The 22056-nt window shown below is 42.2% G+C and overlaps 1 protein-coding gene across 1 annotated transcript in view; it reads right to left on the bottom strand.

Annotated features, from left to right (window-relative positions):
• Window positions 1–306: 306 nt before the first annotated feature.
• The window catches only part of LOC136679723 (CMP-N-acetylneuraminate-beta-1,4-galactoside alpha-2,3-sialyltransferase-like), a 91733-nt gene continuing 69983 nt past the window's right edge, over window positions 307–22056 (bottom strand). Inside the window, exons 11-13 of the mRNA XM_066658389.1 lie at window positions 18359–18505; window positions 12534–12680; window positions 307–5611 (exon numbers count right to left, since the gene is read on the bottom strand). Coding sequence (XP_066514486.1) covers window positions 5522–5611; window positions 12534–12680; window positions 18359–18505 — 384 coding nt within the window. The 3' untranslated portion in view covers window positions 307–5521. The remainder of the gene's footprint in view (window positions 5612–12533; window positions 12681–18358; window positions 18506–22056) is intronic.

Below are 22056 nucleotides of genomic sequence, written 5' to 3'. Positions count from 1 at the left end.
TTTTCCATTTTATTCTTTTCAGATCCACATCCTTTCAGACCCATAGCCTTGAGCTCAGCTTAGGGTCAGGGTAAAGGCAGCTGTGGATATGTTTAGACCTAAAGCGGATATTGATGTCCTCCTCTCTCTCTCAGCTTAAACAAGGGGTCATTTTGGGTGCAGTGCCAGTTCTTTCGCAGTTACTCTGTCGTCTGTTTTTCTTTTCTTTTGCTCACTTATTTGAACTGGACTCGACCTAATCTTCTCAGAAAGATCTGGACGAATGGAAGTTGAATAAAGAAAGACTTCATCTTCATAACTGTCAGTCGTTCTTTATTATTATTTACTTATTCAATTTTTACATAAATTCAAAGCAGATAAATACACTGCTCTTGAGAAACAGACACAGGTGGTGGACACGACCTTACTCTTGACCATGACTTTGATAATGACCATGCAAATGCTACAGGCGTTGATCTGGCAGTTGTTTAAACAGTAGGTCATTATTCCGAGTCCAGCAGCTTTAGGACGGTCAGCTTCCAAATCCACTTCCCAAATCTGCAGCGAGCTGGAGCTCCTGAAGCTCCGGAAACACAGGAACGCGACGAGTGCCCGGGAATACTGCAGCGCTGAATCAGACACTGCTTCTGGACACTGCGCCGTTCTTTAAGTGTCAAGACACTGGACACAAATCAGGAAGCACTTTAACATAATACATTACTGCATACATATCTTTGGCATGAAGTCCAGATACTCTGTATCCAGTTTTGCACACATCTCACAAACATAATAAATATGTAAATTAGGTGTTGACAATCCACATTTGAGAGACCATGAAAACTACTGGAGCACAACAAAAGCAAAAACGTCTAATCACATCGACCGATTTTCTCAATCACATCATCTTTAACCTCTTAAAACCGGTCGTATTAATCGTATCGTTTGAGCCCTACTTTAAATTACACAGTGCTAAAATAATTTTACATGAAAATGAAATACATATCTATTAATTATGTCTATGTTGATTTTAGGCGGCTGAAAATTTAAATACACCAATCAGCCATAACATTAAAATGACATGGTTTCGACACTCACGGTCCACTCTCTCAGCTGTTCTACAATTACAGTTGTAGTCCACCTGTTGCTCTGCATACTTTGTTACCTCCTATTCACCATGTTCTTCAACACTCAGTACGCAGGTGTGATTTAAGCGCTGCAGTGACAATGAGGTGGTGTGTTAGTGTGTGTTGTGCTGGTGTGAGTCAGAGATCAGACACAGTAGTGCTGCTGGACTGAGAATAGTCCACCGATCAAAATCATCCAGCCGACAGTGTCCTGTGTCATTGACGAAGCCCTAGAGGACGACCAACGTAAACTGTGCAGCGACAGATGAGCTACTGTCTCTGACTTCACCATCGAGGTAGGAGTGTCTAACAGAGTGGACAGTGAGTGGACACAAGGTTTCAAAACTCCAACAGCACTGCTGTGTCTGATCCACGTGTACCAGCGCAATAGAATAATGTAAGCAATTGTAGAAGAGGTGTAAAGGTGGGCTACCGAAGTAAGCAGAGCAACTGATAGGACTGCAGTCTGTAATTATAGAACTACAATATGCTCTGGTGTGGACAGTGGAATGGAGAGACTGGACGGTATGTGTAGAAACATGGAGGTAGTTTTAATGTTCTGGCAGATTGATGTCTGGTAAATGGAGACTCCAGTAGTTTCAGGTGAACAGTTTGTCCAGCCACGTTTGCTACCAGTAAGTTTGTCTTTCTGAACCTGCAGCATGGAACCGAAAGACAGTTTAAGTGATGGTCAGACTAAGGTCATTGCAGGTCAGCTTCGAATTTCACACAACAACGGCCAAACTGGCCTACACCTTTATTACATCTGCAAACATTCAGATATAAAACTGTAACATGTCTCTTATTTATCAATAAATAATGAATTCAGGGGGGTTTGGAGGTGATGAGGATAATGATACAGCTGACCGCTGCATACAGTCCAGTCAGAACAGTTTCCTGATCACTGATTCAACACTAATCAGTAATATATTTAGAGCTGGGTATCACCTACAACTTCTCCTTCAGTTCTCTTTTCATTTAAACACAATAAACAATGAAGAACCTTTAAAAAAATAAACAGAAACAGTCAAGAGTACCACTGGCTATATGGGAATCGGAATCACTGGGCGCAAGTTTAACACACTCACCCAGTCACTCACATCTGTGGACAATGTCACACCGACACTCCACCTACCAACATGTGTTTAGACTGTGGGAGGAAACCTAGTGAGTGACACGAGGAGAGCATCCCACCCAGGACCCGGAGACCCTGAAGCTGAGTGGCAGTAACACTACCTTTCGCACCAATGTGCCACTGATTATGTTTGATGCATTATCTACCGATAAAGACTCAGAAGTGCAGTAAAAAAAAAATCTAGTTAAATAAATTAAATATTGGTATGAAATATTGATGATAGTACCAGTATGATTAGGTCAGTACTTCAGGGAACTGACTGCTGATACCCAGCCCTAGTCATATTCCTGCTACATTTGTAGTTGATTCTTGTGTTCAAATTTAATCAGTCAAAAAGGCTTGACTGATATATCTATTTACCAACAATATCAGCTGATATTGGATTTATCAGTATATATATATATCAAATATATATCAAATATTGTTGTTGTCCAAAGACAAACACGTATGTCCATTTTTGTGGATGTTTAGTTTAATGTTTCGTCATCATAGTGAATGAAAAGAAATGCTCCAAAATTTCCAAAATTACTTCGAATAAAAAAATCTTTTTGAAATTTAATACATTTTTTCCCACTTCCCCTGTTTTTTTTTGGGACATTACTAATATCAACAAAAAGTGTTGATTTTTCTCGTAATGTTAAAGAAATCTGAACTAAAATGCATCTAATATAATTATAAAAACAAAACTCTCTAGAGCTACATGTGTAAATCAGGACTGTGGCTTAATTCTATTTATTTCAGTTTGAGAATAAATGATGTAAAACTTGTATCAGCTGATATTATTGGTTATTAGAATTATTAACCTCTAAAAATGAGTATCAATGTCAGAAACTAAAGCCTGTTGTGCACTGCAGGGTTCCACTGAACGGTTCTAAGCAATGAGTGAAATTGTTCCAGTAGCGTTTCCACATGGACGTAGATCATGTGTAAGGACACACTTACAGACTCCATTCAGCCCAGTGTCCTTCTGATTGGTTCCACATTTCCAATACTCCATCACAGCAGTTTTTATAGGCACTTTCTGACCAGTCGTAACTGGGCTGACACTTTCAGACAAGCAAGGAAATTATTTATCGTTCGGCCCTTCAGTGGACAACTGGATCGAGCCCTGCTTTTAACATATAGGAATCTATTGGCCCACTTTTCCACTGCATGGTACCTAATCTACTCGGTTCTACACCCCGTTTGATCGGTTTTCCACTATCAATGTTATATCCTTCCATGGAATAGCTGAACCTCTTCAAACAGTTGGATGAAGACAAATGAGATCTCTGCTGTAGCTTGGAGATTTTACAGAGGGTGAGCTTCTACATCGCAGAGCCAGTCTGACCAATGAGCCGTCAGCTTAGTGGAGCCAATTGGCCCAAAAGCAAAAGGCTGAGTAGAGTTGGGTAGAGTACAGTAGGTACCATGCAGTGCACAAGTGGCATATGCTCAGATCTCTGTTTTTATTTCTGTTTGTTGAGTTCTTATACCTTTGGCTTGCTGCGGGTTCAACCCCAAAATCTTCTGTAAACCTGCTACAGTATGTGATAATACCTGCTGCAATCTACTCAGAAATAACAGAAACTATGAAGTTCCTCTCTTCTTCCTCTGAACATACAGCGTTGAGAATCATGGAGAACTATGAGGATGAACTGTCCAGAGAAGAGCAGGAATACAGACTGTAGGTCGTCCAAAAAATACAAACGCAAAAGTGTCCGAAAAAAGGAAGCGACGCCACTTCACGAAGCCGATATAAAAAAGTAAACATTGGTGTCTTCAGGACTTTCTTCGAGAAGCGCTTGGACACAGAGGCAGACGAGACGTGGCAGATTGAACTACGATCCAGGAGTTTTGCAAAGGCCAGTAAAATGCTGTAGAATATAAACAACTAAAGATATGAAACCAAAAATAAGAAAAGAATTTTAAAAATCAAGTCTTCCACCGAAGTGAGTGAGAAACAACACAATTTTAAAAATCCGCTCCGAATACAAAGGCTTAAAATAAATAATTTAAGAACATACCTCCTTGGGAAAAAGAAAAGTGACAATTAAAACGCAACCAGAAGGTGGACAGCCTTCGAGGCTCAGAAGAAAAGAGATGAAGGCCATCATCTGGCAGCGAGGGGCGGGACGGAATCTTCCACAAATCTTAGAAACCGAAAACAGAAAAAGAACTCCTTGATATTTACACAGTGAATACATTCAGGACGTAGAGGAGGGCCGTCTCCTCTCAGAGAGGTACATTTGGCACAATGCTTCGCTGCTTATCCTTCGGAGCCATTTCAGTTCTCACCTCTGTTGTCTGTCCTCTTAGTGTTTCAAACCGTGGGCGAGGAAGAAATAGACCGCTGAACTTGTGTTAGCATTCTGGGACCTCTAGCATGCTTATATAAGGAGGTCTGGGCCCAAGCTGGAACTCTCTATGACAAACATGAATGGGATTTTTCCAAAAAAGGTTATGCTTCAGCAACTGGTCTCAGATCTCCTGAATCATGAGGTCACTGAGGAGTCGATAAAAGGTTTTGCTACATGTCAACAAGCTAACAATGATGGGAACAGCTGTGGTCTACCAGGGTGTGATCCCTGGTAAAGGTAGGAAAAAAAGGGGGGAGGGGTATGTAGGAACATCTTCTCCTGCTATCTTCTCCCTCAACATGCACGGCTTATGTGCCCTTAAGTGCCCTTGAGTGAGGCAGCTAACCCCCAATTGCTCCCTCATAACTCTCTGTTTTTCATGGTTCATGTTGAATGTGCTCAAGACTGGCACCCCTCATTCAAAAGCTTTTTCCTGTGCAGTACTTACATCCTTCATGATTCTCAGGCAGTGTTTGGTGTTGTTGTGTAATACTGTTTAAGGTTAAATACGTTTAACTTCATTTTGCCCAACGCCATTTCATTGCACACAAGTGTTTCTGCTCCTGTAGCAACCTCATGATTCAAAGGAACTCTGGGTGAACATAAAAACATACATAGTTTGTCCCTAAATCCCATGCATTTCTATCACAGGGAAATTCGGTGTAGACCTGGAATTCCTCATATACTCACGATAAACCAACAGAATGAGCACACAATGTCCATGGTCTATACCAGAGATCAGCTCTCTCCTGAGACATTCAAGACCACCTCAAATCCTCTGCAGTGTCCCATTCAGAGGAAGCTTGTCGGTCAGAAGGCACATGTGCTTTTCCACTGAGGTCCTCCCCCACTCCCCCCCATTTCTACTGCAGCTAAACACCTCAGAGGTCTCAGGTCCTTGGCCTTGGGTTGGGGATCTGTTGCTGTGTGTGAAAAGAACCCACTCAGATCCCCTTCGTCAAGTCTGTGATGACGTTGGCCTTTACTAGCTTCTGGAGAAACTCCTTCTCCTTGGAGATGTTGTGAGTCCAGGACTGTGGGGTGAGGATAGAAAGAGAGAGAGAGAGAGAGAGAGAGAGAGAGAGAGAATGGTAAACATTCTGAGAATCACTAGACAACTGATTTACAAGGTTATCAAGTATCAGTAAAGAGTAACTTGTCGCAATCACAATCACTTGTCACAATTTTTTTTGGTTGATTGAGTATAAAAAATAATGGCTTCAGCTTTCAAGTGTCATAAGGTCTTAGGTCCCGTCCACATGGATCGGTTTTTATTTAAAAACAGAGATTTTCCTCTCTCCGTTTTTGAAAATATCCCCGTCCAGACGAATACGAAAATGGCTGAATTCTCATGCCAGTACAGTAGGGGGCCATAGTACCTCTTAAAGAGAGGCATTGCTTTAATTTCAAATCACTCCATACTCCCTATGTAGTGCACAACACAAGTCTTGTAATTATCTTAATACTGCATTATATATTTCTAATACAGCGTCAGTTATGTTTATTCATATGTGGGAATCTGAAATCTTGTGATGTCTGCATGAGAACACTGTAGATTAATGACTTATGTACTTCACTATAGAGGAAGTGAGGAGCTATTTTGGTTTCAGCTAGAGACAGGCACGCTGTGTGACATCAGCATTTTCAAAAATATCTGTTTACTGTCGTCCACATGAGAACAGAGACAACAGCGTTTTCAAATATCTCCACCTTGGAGAATGTTTTCAAAAACCTCCATTTTCAGTGACCTGCAACACTGCTTTCACGTGGACAGGAGGCAAAACCTCAGTTTTAAAAAATAAACGGATCCGTGTGGACAGAGCCTTATATGTGCACTCATATTAAGAAAAATATAATCTTGAGATTAATAATTCATAGTGCCAAATGTTTAATCACAAATTTTAATCACACGTTAAAAAAACTAGATCTACAGGGACAGACCAAAAAATGTTTTGAATGCCTTTAAACAAATTAGTGCTATTAAATATTGTGTGGGGTGGCACCGTGGCGCAGTCACACAGCTCCAGGATCTGGGTTTGGGGGTTGGAGTCTGTGAGGAGTTTTGTGTGTTCTCCCCATCTCCATGTGGGTTTCCTCCCACAGTCCAAAAACACACATTGGTACACTGTCAGAAATGTTGTCGCTGTGGTGGTACCCTCAGGGGTACATATTTGTACCATTAATTAGGGAACATAATTGTAGCTTATTTTATTATAGTTGTAGATTTTAAAATTGTGTTGATTTCATACACTGCAGGACTTTTATTATGTTTTTATATGACACACTTCTATAATGAAAGATTACAAAAGTGTATCTGTCGTTCTGGAAAAAAGAATGTAATGTACCTTTAAGGAACAAAACTGGGATTTTAAACACTGTTGTACTTCTACACAGCAAATTCACCAGTGTTAAATCAACACAGTTTTAAATTAACACTGTTAGTGTAGTTACACTTGAGAATTTGCTGTGTACTGTACATTTTGTCTGATAGTGTAGGTGGATTGGCCACTCAAAAGTGTCCATAGATGTGAGTAAGTGAGTGAATGTGGGAGTGTATGTGTCGCCCTGTGAAGGACTGGCGCCCCCTCCAGTGTGTGTTTCTGCCTTGCACCCAGTGATTTTGGGGATGCTCTGGACCCACCGTGACCCTGAACTGGATAAATGGTTACGGACAATGAATTAATGAATGAATGAATGAATATACAGGATGGGCCATTTATTTGGATACACCTTAATAAAATGTGAATGGTTGGTGATATTAACTTCCTGTTTGTGGCACATTAGTATATGGGAAGGGGAAAACTTTTCAAGATGGGTGGTGACCATGGTGGCCAATTTGAAGTCGGCCATTTTGAATCCAACTTTTGTTTTTTCAATGGGAAGAGGGTCATGTGACACATCAAACTCATTGGGAATTTAACAAGAAAAACAATGGTGTGCTTGGTATTAACGTAACTTTAACTTTATTCTTTCATGAGTTATTTACAAGTTTCTGACCACTTATAAAATGTGTTCAAAGTGCTGCCTATTGTATTGGATTGTCAATGCAACCCTCTTCTCCCACTCTTCAAACTGATAGCAACACCACAGGAGAAATGCTAGCACAGGCTTCTAGAATCTGTAGTTTCAGGTGCTGCACATCTTGATGGTATGGTGTGGTATATGGGGTACAAAGATAGTGGGGCCATTCTTCATCAATGGAAACCTCAATCCATTGGATATGCGAGATTGCTACTTGATGATGTGCCTCTTTATGCACTGAAGCTGGCACATTCCATGAGTTTTTCCAGCAAGATGGTGCACCACCACATTATGGGTGTCAGGTCTGAGCATTCCTAGATGAACAGTTTCCTGGAAAGTGGATTGGTCGTCATGGGCCAGTTGAATGGCCCCCAAGGTCTCCCGTTCTGACCCCTTAGACTTTTATCTTTGGGGTCATCTGAAGGCAATTGTCTATGCTGTGAAGATACGAGACGTGCAGCACCTGAAACTACAGATACTGGAAGCCTGTGCTAGCATTTCTCCTGCGGTGTTGCTATCGGTGTGTGAAGAGTGGGAGAAGAGGGTTGCATTGACAATCCAACACAATGGGCAGCACTTTGAACACATTTTATAAGTGGTCAGAAACTTATAAATAACTCATGAAAGAATAAAGTTACATTAAAACCAAGAACACTGTTGTTTTTCTTGTGAAATTCCCAATAGGTTTGATGTGTCACATGACCCTCTTCCCATTGAAAAAACAAAAGTTGGATCCAAAATGGCCAACTTCAAATGGCTGCCATGGTCACCACCCATCTTGAAAATTTCCCCCCTCCCATATACTAATGTGCCACAAACGAGAATATCACCATTCCCATTTGTTAAGGTGTATCCATATAAATGGCCCACCCTGTATAATGTGTATAGTATTAACACATGTACTATAGACTCCTAATAAAATTATACATGTTTTGAGAAAGCAATTAATTATTTAAAGATACTAAGTCAGTATTTTGTAGTATTTTAACACTCCTGTTATTTGATTCTCCTCTCACTGGTGGGGAAAAAGCTTCCATCTATAAATGTTGACAGCCCTGATTAAATTTAATTTGAAATAAACCCCAACATTAGTTCTTGGTCAAACATTGATTCAAACTTGACCTGTTTGAATTAGCAGCGAGTGAATGGACACGGTCCAAGCTCTTAATATCTTTTATTACAATCATAATAGAAACTACAGGAGTCCAGGGAGAGGTTTTAAAGGCAGTAGTTTAAGGATCAGAGAAGAGAGGACTCCTGTGAAAACAATTGGAAACATCACCTCCCGGGTCACGGCACCACCCACCAATCACAGCCAGAGACAGATCACCGAGAAAACAGAGACCTGCCATGTGTAATCTTTCTTCTTCTTGGATTTGGGATGTGATCCAGCTGGAGAGAAGCAAGGTCATGCTTCCTGTTAGTGTGTGTGTGTGTGTGTGTGTTTGCTTTTTAGTTGAGTTTTAGACCTGAGACCCCAAAGCACTGGATCTCAGCAGATGAAACCAGAGCTCCAGGTTCCTCTGAGGTTTCTGGAGCTGTGTGGGAGGGAAGAGTATGAAGGGAAAGAGAGCATGGAAGGATGGAGGGATCTACAGCTGCCCCCCCCCCCCTCTCTGGTGGTCCCCGGGCTGTCTATCCACCCATTTGAAGAATCACATCCCCAACAAAATTAACAGAACCAGGAATAAAGTCTCAGAAAGAAAAGAGTGAACAGAAGAGACAAAACCTCCTCAGGGCTCTTCAAACAGAGAGAAGGAGACAATCTCTCCTTACTTCCTCATGGGTCTGTAGTAGTCTAATAAATGTAGCCCTCAATATAAGCCTCTTAAAATACCGCAAACGTCCTTGGTAGACCTTGGTAACTTCATAATTGAGTCACTAAGCTGTAGTAAATAATGAGATTCTAGAGATGTTTTGTGGGAGAGTACATTGGTATTTCAACTTTGGACACCGCAATTTTCTGGTCCTTTTCTTGACCAGTTCTCTTAGAGAACCTCCTCAGGCTGTGGATTCTCGCAAAGCAGAGCTGGGGGTAGGAAACTGCTGGTGGAGAAGCTGCTGCTGTGAGTCACTTCATAAACAAGGACCGCTTCAGCAACTGAGGACCATAACAAACAACCAGAAAAGTTATTCTCAGGTTACTCACAGGCCTTCACTGGACACAGTGATAATCAAAGGTTATTAACTATGACTAACAACCTGTGTCATGAAGCCACTGACCAATCTGACCCCCAGACAAAGGTGCAAAGACTCCAATGTGTAGCTGTTGTATGAAAAACCATGTCTCTGCAATGAGGAGAAGTTTTATTGGTCAGTTCAACAGTGTAATACACTCGACTGATTTTGCCAAATGAAATCACATTAGAAGCATTCTAAATTCATTCATTCATTCATTATCTGCAACCGCTTATCCAGTTCAGGGTCGCAGTGGGTCCAGAGCCTACTTGGAATCATTGAGCGCAAAGCAGGAACACACACTGGAGGGGGCGCCAGTCCTTCACAGGGCAACACACACTCACACATTCACTCACGCCTACGGACACTTTGGAGTCGCCAATCCACCTACCAACGTATGTTTTTGGACCGTGGGAGGAAACCAGAGCACTCGGAGGAAACCCACGCAGACACGGGGAGAACACACTAACTCCTCACAGACAGTCACCCGGAGCGGGAATAGAACCCACAACCTCCAGGTCCCTGGAGCTGTGTGACTGCGACACTACCTGCTGCACCACTGTGCTGCCCTGCACTCTAAATTAAAAACAAGAAAAAAAAATTGATGCAGGCGAATGTGTGAGCGTAAGAAAACAACAAATTCTGAATCTGTGGCTGGATCCTAAGTAAGCTTTTTGATCAGCAGCTATGACTAAACTACTAAACAAACTGGAATTAGCCAGAAATAAACAAAATACAACTCAGCACACAAGATCAGCTGAGAAATGCTTTACAGGTGAGCTGGCAGTGGTCCTGAGCGATGCAGGAGTCTAAGCGATGGCCCTATCATCCTGAGTTTGCAGGTTTGATCACCACTGATGCTTCATTAAACAGAAGCGGAGTCCAAGCCCCTTTCACACATGAACAGTAACCCAGAACTTTCAGGACCCTCCCCAAAGGAGCTTTATTTGTGAACGGAAACATCCATAACTGTTGTACCAGACATTACCCAGACTTATTTCCTGGTAGCACCCCGGTACACAACCAAGGTGATGTCAGAGTGAGACTTTGTGTGAACAGAGCCAGGAATGTTCCGGAGGATTCACAGAGAATTCATGCATAAGCTACACATGCATTGCCCCATGCCTGAACCACGTGGAACATATGACTGTGTGCTACATGTGTGAAAAGGAATCCCTGGAATATGTCCGGACCTGATTCTCCAGACTTTTTGAAGAGTTCATACATGAAAAGTAACGTGCGGGTGGAATGGTGCTGGCTATGCAGGTATCTGCAAGCTAGCTCTGGGCAGGTGGAGTTCTCCTCCAGTGTGTTGAGCTGCGTTAGCATGTCTGAAAAGAGGTGAAGACTGAGAGATATCTAACTAGGAACAATTATTGTGGAGACGATTTGAATTAAAGAAACAATATTTTGACATTAAAATTACAGCTTTAAAATCATGGTGATGCTCCACTGAGCTTTAATAGGGAGACTGGGCTCAGCACTGCAGAATCTGCACTATGTGATTAGAAGGAGGGTAGTGTCAGGGACGGGGTGCGGATTGAGGGAGGCGGACGCACTCGCTAAAACACGGTACCTTTAATAAAGGAAAACAACAAAACAAAACAAAGAGACTTTAACAAAACGAAAACAAACAGGGAGCCAAGCAGGCTACACTAAACAAGGGGAGCTAAACAGGGCAAACGGGACTGACAGACTAAAGAGTAAACGAAGTAACGAGAGAGACACGAAACAACGACTAGGGAAACAAACACGGAGAAACTGGAGACAGACGGACAGACCAGGAAACACGACCGACTAGACATAGGATAAATGAGAAATGAGAAATGTACGACAAACAGGACGTGACACAAGAGGGCTTAAATACAGACACAAACGAGACACACCTGGACAGATAACGAGGACGGGCTGACACATGACACGGACGAGGAGGCGGGACGAGGGCGGAGACAAGGATATAAACAAAACATAGCCATGTGCGAATAAAGCACATGGCGGGGACAACAGACTGACGGGACGAAGGCGTGACAGGTAGGAAACACCGTCCTCCTTCCCTCACCCACATGATTTCAGTACAGTGCTGTAACAATGAAATACACTATGGGGCCTCAGGATCAAAACTAATTAACCTGTATACACTGTAACACAAATACACTATTATTATTATTAAATAGAATATGGAATTATAGTATTATATATTTTATATATATATAAAGGAAGCACCAGCACTAAACCACCACAACAACCATCAATACACTGTCTGGATCTTTTTTGTTTTACATTATTCTTATTTTTCAGAAACTCTAAAGAAAATGTACCACTTTTCTTGGATTTACACACTGCAGCAAAAAGTAGAAGCTTTAAGTGTATTATCCTCCAAAAAGTAACATTTACGAGAGTCATTTACAGCCACGGCACATACGGGCCAAGAGGAATTTTATGACGTGAACAAAACAAAGGTCATCTTCATCAAGACGGGCCTGAAAAAACACCGGAGCAAACAGAGCATGGGAGAAAGAGAAGGTTTATTCCACTAATTATTCCACTGCTGCAGTCTTCCACTTACTGAACAGTTTAACAAGACGTGAGGAAGGTCAGACACAGGTCTGAATGCTGAGCTCATAGTTCACGAACAAGCCTGACCCTCCTGTTCAAATAGTACATGTAAATTAAACCCAAACAGTCCGTCTCTGGGCCCGTTAAACTGGGTCTGAAACTTATCAAAACACTGGAAGGAAGGGAAAATGAAAGCCGTACCTCTTTGATGGCAGACATTTTGACCGTCTCGTAGTAGTGCAATGGTGCGTGAGGGGTGTTCATGTCGTAGCCAAATCCAGCGACGGCCACCTCATCGCAGTTGTGTAGAGCCATTGTGATGGCGACAGTCCCCAGTGTTGGGATGTTCTGTGGAGGGGAAAATGATGAGCAAACTGATCTTCACTGGCTTTGAGGAGTGTATCACATAGTCAAAGGTTTGGACCTGTTCATCCAATATCTTAGTCATGGGAGAACCACAGATCCAGCCCTCCGGACCCTGATGGAATCTGAAACCTGACTGGGACTCCTTTGGTGAGGGGAAACTCCAACCTGGAGTAAGAGGGAGGCCTTGCCCTTAAAAGAGTGCATCAAGACCACCATCAACTCACCAGAGCAGAGATGTGAACTGGGTCTGTCTGGCGTTGTGGAACAGTGCTCTACTGGCTGAGCAAACTCAGTCCTGCAGCACCTCTGCTGAGTTAATAGTGGTCTCCTGGAATTGTGTTTAGGTTCCACAGGGTGTGAGTCACTCCCTCGCTTAAGGAGTCCCTGTTGTGTTTTAGAGTTACCTGGGGTCTAAGAGGGCTTTGTCATTTCATTCAACAAAATATAACCTAAATAAAAAGTAGTGTGAAAATGGCGAGTGAAGAATTTATTGGTTGATGCATTCGTTATGAGCTCTAGATGGATTTGTTCTGTTCCTGAGGATAATATTGTTTCCAAAAGTATGTGTGAGTTTTGTTTTAGATGATTTAAAGATGGGATTTCGATGCTGGTGATCGTAAACATAGCGTATTAATACTTTTTAAAATAATTTTTTTGTTGAAAAAAATTAAATGACAAAACATACAATTATACGTTAAACCAAAAGCAGTCATATGCTTCCAAGATGTTTGTGGTTGAGAACGCTCTCGCAGCTGAGACTTTATTTGATGACATTAAGTAGAGGCCTTTACAATAGAGAAGCACACTTTTCAGATGAACTGCTGGATGAGAGTGTGTGCGGTGACTCTTCGACATGCAATGGACGCTTGTTACAAGCCAAAAGTTGTCAGTTTGATTTCTTTTTTTTGGCAGAATATTCCTTGAAGATTTAATGACTGTTGTTTAGTCAGAGACATAACAGCACAATGTCCTTCAGCAAGTCCTTGGACCAGCCCTGATTGGACGAGTGTGACCAAGCTTGTTTTTTACTGCTGTTTAGATCAGAGACACTGTGCTCTGTGGCTTGGCTTTAATTTCACATTGTTTCATCCCATAAACTTGGACACGTAATATAGATGTTGAGTCCTTTCATTTATAGAGACACGTTCTCCTTTTTTGTTCATCTTGCAGGAACAACACCACAGCAGTGTTCTCCCCCGGTGTTCAGAACAGCCGTTTTCAGTGCCTTTTCCTTTAAATGATACTGAGCCACTTGCTGTTCACTCCAACCCCGAGTGCACAGCAGTGAGTAGCAAGGAGCAGAAGCTCTGGTTTTTAGCCATTTTCCCTCAGTTCTCTTTCTTCTCTGTTTTCACTCAGTGCTCTTATTTCTCTACGCTCATTGTGTCTGTTTTGCTGCATTTAACCTCATCTTGGTGCTCTCACATAAATGTGGGCCCAGAGTTGTGATGCGACACACTCAGACGAGGAGGCAGGGCAGTTTACAAAGGTGTCTGATTCTGAAGAATCAGAACGTCTCGTTTATCCGTTTTTTTCTGACTTAGGCAGCCCACAGAAAACTTGTTTCTCAGTGTGTGTTTTGGTGGGTACCAGGGGCCTATTTTATAAAGAGCGCACATAAACGGGTCTGAAACATGCGTACATGTTATTATTATTGTTGTTGTTGTTGTTATTATTATAATAAATAAAACTCGCACACAATTTTTCCCTCCTGAATCCACACAGAGTTTTATAAAAGAGGCCTATATATGTCCTCCTGACTGATCAATTTAGCAAGAACAGTGTATAGTGTAGGTTCAGGTCAAAAAAGCTACATCACTGATAAAGACTGGATTGTGTTGTGTGTGTGTTTTGTTTCTCGTGTAAAAAAAGAAGGCTTCAACCTTCACTTTTTTCCAGGCCTTTGGTTTTTGGTGCATGTGAGGAACTCTGGCTTTGTTCAGGGAAGCAGTTGTTAACTCATCTTGAGCTACGTGTGATTAACAATTAGCTTAAACAGCCCCCCACTCGTGACACACCAATTTCAGCAGGCAGACCCCCACTTCCTCATCTCCCAGGGGTGGGGAACCATTCGAAATCATTAGCTCAGGCATGTACTGGAACACGCACACACACACACAGTCAGCAATGGGCTCGGGGCAGCGAGTCCAGCCCAAGCAGGTGAGCGTTAGGAGGACTCAAAGAGGAAAGGATGTGTCAAAGTGATCAGTACCGTATGGGACAGCTTCCCTCCAGAGCTGCCCTCCTACCCACAAGCCCTCAGGGGCCATGGGGGTGGCCCCCCACGTGCTGCACACATGTTCTCTCCCAGTTCAAAGAGGGTAGTGGTCTTCAGGAGGTGGCCAAACCTCACATCTAACCCCCCAACCCTGTCTCTACATATTCCAGCAGGGGCAGATGACAGCTTTATCAAGCCCAGCTCAGCAGGATTCGAGAAGGAGAGCCTGTGAGCTTTCAGAGGACATGAGGTGGCATTACCACAAGGGCAAGGTTTATCCATTCCTGATTTGAGAGTTTTAAATAGGACATATGATGACGAAGTCCTTTGTTCAGTGCATGTGCACATTAATGATGTGGATCTGGAACCCACCAACACGCACACTGTGAAATAAGACCACCCAATCAGTTTTCTGTGTGCTCAAAGAAAGTCAGAAAATGGGATAGAACGAGCTGTTCTGATTCTGTTCTGCTTCTGACGTGCAGAGACTTTAGAATTGCCTCGCACCCTCATCTGAGTCTGTCCGATTACAGCGCCAATGGACTCGGGTTTATGTGAGAGTGCAAAGACATGGTTAAATGCAACAAAACAGACACAACAAGCGCGGAGCCATGAGTAAAAACTGAGAAAATGAGAATGGAGAATATAAAAAATAGTGGAAACGGCTAATAACCAGAGCTTCTGCTCCTTGCTCCTCACTGCTGTGCACTCTGGATTGAGGTGAACAGCGAGCAGCTCGCTATCATTTAAAAGAACAGGCGCTGAAAGCGGGCGTTCTGAACAGGGCTGTTTACACAGGGGGAGAACGCTACTGTGGGGAGTGTGGCGTTTTGAACAAAGCAGGTCACAGACGTGTCATTAAACATCTACTTTAAAAGATCTTGTATATCGTAGCACCATTACAGCCCTGCTTCGTGTAGTGGACCAATGACAGTCACGAGAAGGTCTCAGATCAAACAAAATGTTGGGTGATTAGGAGCAACCGCAAGTAAGGAGGGAGGTCTCTGAAGAAATGATGATGTAAAGACAAGCCCTGTTGAGAATGTAGCGCATTTTGGGCTAAAAAACAATGCACTAAATTTCGCAGTTCTTTGTTTGAAGCATGCTGCTGACTTTATTGGTGTAGAGTTTTATGCCTGTTTGTTACTACAGAGTTTAAAAGAGTCCAAAACAGAGTGGTTTGGATGGGTTTTTAACATCATAAACAAGTCAAAATCATAACAAATAAAATGTTGTGGATAGGGTCCATTTGAGCCAAGTCTGCAGCAGTGACGTGGATGGATTACAGTGTTAAAATGGCTTTAACAACAGACTGGAGATGGATCAGACTTGATCTTCATCAAATCAGATCAGTTTGGACATCTCTGGCTCCAGGAGGTGAAGGTTCTTGCTCGCGTTGAGTGCGTGAGGCATGTCATACACACTTCGTTTATGACTATGCAGTACGGCAGCTATTCCCGGGCCCCACACACACTACATACCATGTCTGAGGCATGTGTTTACGAACAGGGAAGGTATTCCTGAGCCGAAAAGGCACAGATCACATCCAGATGACACACTGCGTCGGGCTATTCCTGGATATTCAGGGTGCCTTTTACTAGCAGAGCTCAGTGCTACGATGTTTAATGAAGTACACCTTTGGTATTATCAAGCTTTGCCTTTTCAGAACGAAAATATTAAGATAATCAGATGCTTTGCTCAATCCTGAGATGGTCTGAGTCCGATTGCTCAGACTAAGTGGGCATCTCAATCTCTCTCTTTATGTGTAGAATGAGTAGAATCCCCTCTCTCCCTTAGTCACTCATCATGATACTGGACAATGTGGGCTTCTGTTACTTGATTTAAGAGAATTAGCTGTTAGCACTCTCCTCCAAGCGTGTTGAGCTTTAAATAAGTAGGTGAAAAATCTTCTCGTGTCTTGGTAAAAGCGTTAGCTTTCACCCTCCTGGCTTCTTGGAATCATATCTTTGCAGAAGGCAGGGTAGGGGATAAAAAAAACAAAAACAAAAGCACAAATAGTTTTACCCCTGGAAGCTTTCTGTTGTGATTCGGTGAAAATGTACCAGGAAACTGCTACATTTAGCAAGTTTTAAGTTATAATTTAGTTTGAGATTTAGTTTTTTTTGGCTGATTTTCATTGCTCATTTCACTACATTTGGCCCAACGTAAGTTCTCTGAATGCTTTGATGTGTCTGGGATGCATTACCGCTCTGCTAACACTGTGAATGTGAGTGTCAAATGTGTCCGCACTGCTCAGACCACTCAGACGTGCTATGTGTGAAACGAGCTTTGGACTTTCAGAAAACCTTCCCAACACATTTCCTCATGTTGATGTTTGACCCTTAAGCTCTTGAGGCAGAAAGTGTAAAATAAAGCAGGCCGGCTGTCTTTGGACACTGTGTGGGGTTTAAGCTCTCCCCGTCCCGAGGATTAGCCATGCTGTCTTTGACCTATGGTCACCTTTATGGTAATTACAGTCCATTTGAGGAAACACGTGCCCAAGGCTTCCTGTGACCCCTATTTCCATGAAATTGCCTCCGTGGAACAGCCTGCCATTTGGGTCCAGAAAGTCCGAGCGCACCCAGTTGGTTCCTCAGCAGAGCTATCAGTTCCAGCAGGGTCAAGTTCTCTTCCAGACTCGGGGTGGACTTATTTCAGTGTAAAAAGTGTAAAAAGAGTTGACTTTTCCCCCTTAAGACATTAAAAAGAAATCCACGTGGACGTAAAGAGGCTGTTTTGACAATCAGATTATATTCTGTTTTCACTTTCTGCACGAAAGGCCAAATGTAAATACACCCAAAATGGATTTTAATAGGATCACGGCTGGATCACAGTTCCCAAAAGTGTCTATTAGATACTAGATCTACAATTTCACAATAATCTCACTGGGAGAATACCTGGAAATCTGCCAGTGGAGAGGGTATGCCCCCCCATACACCCCGGACACCTCTAATCTGTGCTGTTTTAATGTCAAGATTACAATCAACCAGTTTCAGCGTCTGTTCCTTTAAATGATAATGACACACTTGCTGTTCACATGATGTCAGAAGTGGAGCAGAATCAGAACAGCTTGTTGTATCCTCACTTAGGCATCCCACTGAAAACTGACAGGGTGGTCTTGTTTCACAGTGTGTGGGTTGGTGGTCTACAGATCCTAGAATTATTCTGCACAGACTCTTAACAAGGGACTTTGATGCCTACTGAACAATGTTGACAATCACAAAAGCACCCCCTACTTAGACAGTGCCAGTTTGTGCCCACTTTAGTAAGTAATAAGTATATACACCTTTAGGATACTTGCAAATCATTACAAGATCAGACCCTGTGAGTCTGCCAAGTCTTAGTTCACTGAGATTGGATAACTGGTGATCTCTAATGGAAGACACCATTTTAAATGCCCCTTCTTCCTCTGTGTGCGATCAAGACCAGCCCTGGCACTCACCCCTTTGCCCATAAGGCCGTTGTTCATTGGCAGACCAATAAACTGGAAGGCAGCTTCCTGGATGAAGAAAGGGTTGAGGATCCGCATCTCTGAAGGCTCCCTGGGCACGTAACGGGCCACAGACTTCCAGAAGCCTTCTGTACCCTGCTGTAATAGAACAGAAAAGAACAGGTTTCCATTAAGAGTGAATACAAAATGAAGCGATCATCACCTTGTCTCCTCGCGAGACTCAAGCTGGCTGTTATTATCAAAGAATGCAAAACTTATGAAACCAGTTCCATACGTGATATTGATATTTTCACCCATAGACCTGAGAAAAAGGGCCGAACATGCTGCCGCTGCATACTGATGGTGCAGAGGAACATGTCCGGAGGGCGAGGGCAGGGACGGCTTTCATTAAAAGTGAGACAGAGCGTCCGTGTCGGACAGGCCCACAGGAAGTGGACAAATGAGATCCTGACCTCCGCGAGTGTTGGGGGATCCACAGCAGCCCCCAGGTTCTTTCATACCAATTACTCAGGAGACCGGCCAAGCGCCGCAGCTGAGCAATTATTCAATCGGCAGATTGGCATTGAGCTCATCAGGCGTTAGGATCTGCGAGCGCTGGGCCAGGCAGCAGGGATGTTGGCGGAGAGCCAGCCGGGCCGTCCGGTTTAATGGGAGTCACCTGTTCAAATAAGCAGACGCTGCCTTTGATATCGCCAAAGAATGGGAGCAGCCGTTGAGCTGGGCAAAATGCTTTGAACATTTTCTCTCCCTCTCTTTTTTTCAGACTCTGCCGCCCCCGGTGCAAGCCACGGCAGAAAACACATCATCTCTCCTGTCAACAGCCGGGTTTACGCTTAAGAGGCGGCACAACACAAAGTCTGGGGAATGCGGCGACCTCGAGCAGGTGTAGAAGAGGAAAACTCACCCAGCAAAACAAATCACAAAGTCATGCTCATGTTCAGAGATGTCAGGCCTGATGCAGGAGCACTGCACTGCCTGGAGCCAATGTTTACAGTCGTATAAAATCAACCTGGCTGCGGAGAAATGTGTAAATAGAATCTGGTCATGTTTACATTTAGATTCATGGCATTTAGCAGACGCTCTTGTCTGGAGAGACCTGCAAAAGTGCTTTGTCATCTCAGAATACTCACAGCACAGACAGGATCACAGTCCCAATACCACGAAACTAAGACCCCCACATTAACTGTCTAGGATAAATACCTGGGAAAGAAAACACAGCTCAAGAAATGTAAAGCATATTCAAGCTGCTTTAATGAGTTTCAGGTTTACAACCTTCCAGTACATTCCTTTATCAAAGGTAAAAATGTTTTCTTTTCCTTGGAGACACAAGGTCTTATAACAGACCCACATTTTATATGCTAGGTCCAAAAAAAGCTCTTGGAAAATATTTATGTAAATCATGTTATTTTGGAAGCAGTAACCTGTACTAAATAACTACAAATATTTAATTTGCATTCTATTAAACATGAAGTTAATGATTGTAACCAAAAAGCACTTTTTTATAAAATTTATTAGTTGCTAAAGGTTGGCGATATCGCAAAAATACATTATCACGATTTGATTTTTGCAGGATCACCATCTCGATTTTATCACAATTCTATTTCATACTGGTTTTTAACCTCTTAACACTCCAGGTATATTTTCCGTTCTCAAATCTTGAGGCAGTGAATAAACTAGAGGCAATTTTATGAAGTAATGTTACTGAAAAGATATTGAAACTAATCTTTAGTCGTCAAAATTTTATCAAAACTCAAACTCAACTCAACTCAAATTTATTTATAGAGCACTTTAAAAAACACCAACAGCTGAAACAAAGTGCTGTACAAAAGATGTTTATAAAACAAAATAAAATAAAATAAAATAACCAATAAGGAAAAATAAACAACTTAAATAAAAACAAAACTAATAAAAAACAAAACAACAAAACATTTCAGGCACTTTTCTAAATTTAATTTGAAATCTTCTTTGAAATCTTCCTTTGGAATCTTCCAAGACCCCAACCTCTCCATAAAGAAAATGATTCATTTTACTTCAGAAAAAGAAAATTGCATTATCGAAGCTTAATGGCAACATTTTACATTTTACCTTCCTTGACCAATCTCATGCACCTCTCCAATGGCTTTTTAGCCGCACTAAACAGGAAAAAAGTTCTGACTCACTTAGATTTATTCTGATATTTAGTCTTGTTTCTAACGCAGTACTCTTCCCCTTTAAGGCCAGACACATTGGAAGGAGGGAGCTTTCCCCGATAGGAAAAGGGCAGACAGTGAAAGGGATCTAAGCTTTGAAAACCTATTTATTGTTTTGATTGTTGTTAATTTGATTGCTGTTGCCCTATTATAAAACTCTCTGTGTCGTCTCTCACGGTGCACATCTGTTCAGCGCCGAAGCATGGTTGCCTCCCCGCCTCCTTGGTTGAGCATCGCCCCTGATTGGTCTACAGACTTGATGGACATGTTAAACCTGACAGCCCAAGCTACACGGCCATAGCGGAGATCCACATATTTTTTTATTTGTTGTACTTTAGTTTGAACTGTTGTTTTTTTTTACACAAACATGAGGATTAGTACAGAGTGGATTGGCGGAAAGACTCAAATTTGGTCTTGTCTTGAAGGGGACAACCTTCATAAGCGTGGTATCCTTTGTGTGTGTTTGTGGGCTCTTCGGGCTTCGTGGTGCCACAGTTTTTCCTTTTTTTTGCGAGGAAGAGATCCCATGTATGGAGTAACGAATCCTTTTGGTTTGGTTTTAATCCAGCAGTTGTACATTTTAGAGTAGTGACTTACATTAGCGGTGTCCCGAGGGTCTGCCCATTCAACTGATATATAATACGTTCACAGTACATAAACAACTTATAAGAACTGCAGCGGACTGTATGTGCATTAGTACAATCCAGCGATCTCCCTGTGATGGTGTATCATGGACAGATTCTTATCATTCACGATCTGATATCATCATATCACACAACCCTACTTGCTGCTCTCCAGTCTGGTCTAATGTGTTTACGAAGCCCTCGTGTAAGTAAACAAGTAAAAAAACAAAGTGGCTGGGTCAGACATGTTAGGCTTCCTCTCACAGTGCTCACGGATTGAAAGTCATGAAAAGAGGTGAGGATGTTGCTTTATTCCTGCTCCACAGGTAGGTAATATTGACTTATTTTTGCTGTTTCAGATTTAAGTAGGAAACCATTTTAAGTTCAGGAGAGTTCTAACTAGATGAAAGTAAACACAGAGCGAAAATGCTACAAAACTAAACAGCTCGAGTTACAAATTACTTTCTGGGGTAATTCAAACAGTAAAAAACAGATAAGTTACACTTCAGAAAAGTACAAACAACAGTAACTTTCACCCTCAAACACACAGCTAAAAAGCTAAAAAATAAAAAGCTTAAAAGACATGGAGCTTCTGAATTTAAACAAACCAGAGAGAATGGCAGTTCCCCAGAATCTTAAACGCTGCCATTAATTTATAAGTGAGATCATTTTATGATGAATGGACCAATAGAAACGCTCCGAAATTCATTGGAAAATGACAGTACTCCATTATTTTTTCCAAATCAGGATTGCTTTCCCTTCTCCTGAAAGGCTCCCATTCCTACTCATGATACAATGTGGGGGTATCTATGGTTTACCGCCTTTTTTGGGTTGCCAGATTACCCACTTCAACAAAGGCTGTTAAATTAGTGTTCTA

This window comes from Hoplias malabaricus, chromosome Y, assembly GCF_029633855.1.
Source record: "Hoplias malabaricus isolate fHopMal1 chromosome Y, fHopMal1.hap1, whole genome shotgun sequence".
Classification (NCBI taxonomy): domain Eukaryota; kingdom Metazoa; phylum Chordata; class Actinopteri; order Characiformes; family Erythrinidae; genus Hoplias; species Hoplias malabaricus.
Note: the sequence above shows the minus strand (reverse complement) of the source record. Positions and strands in the feature narration are given on the sequence as shown.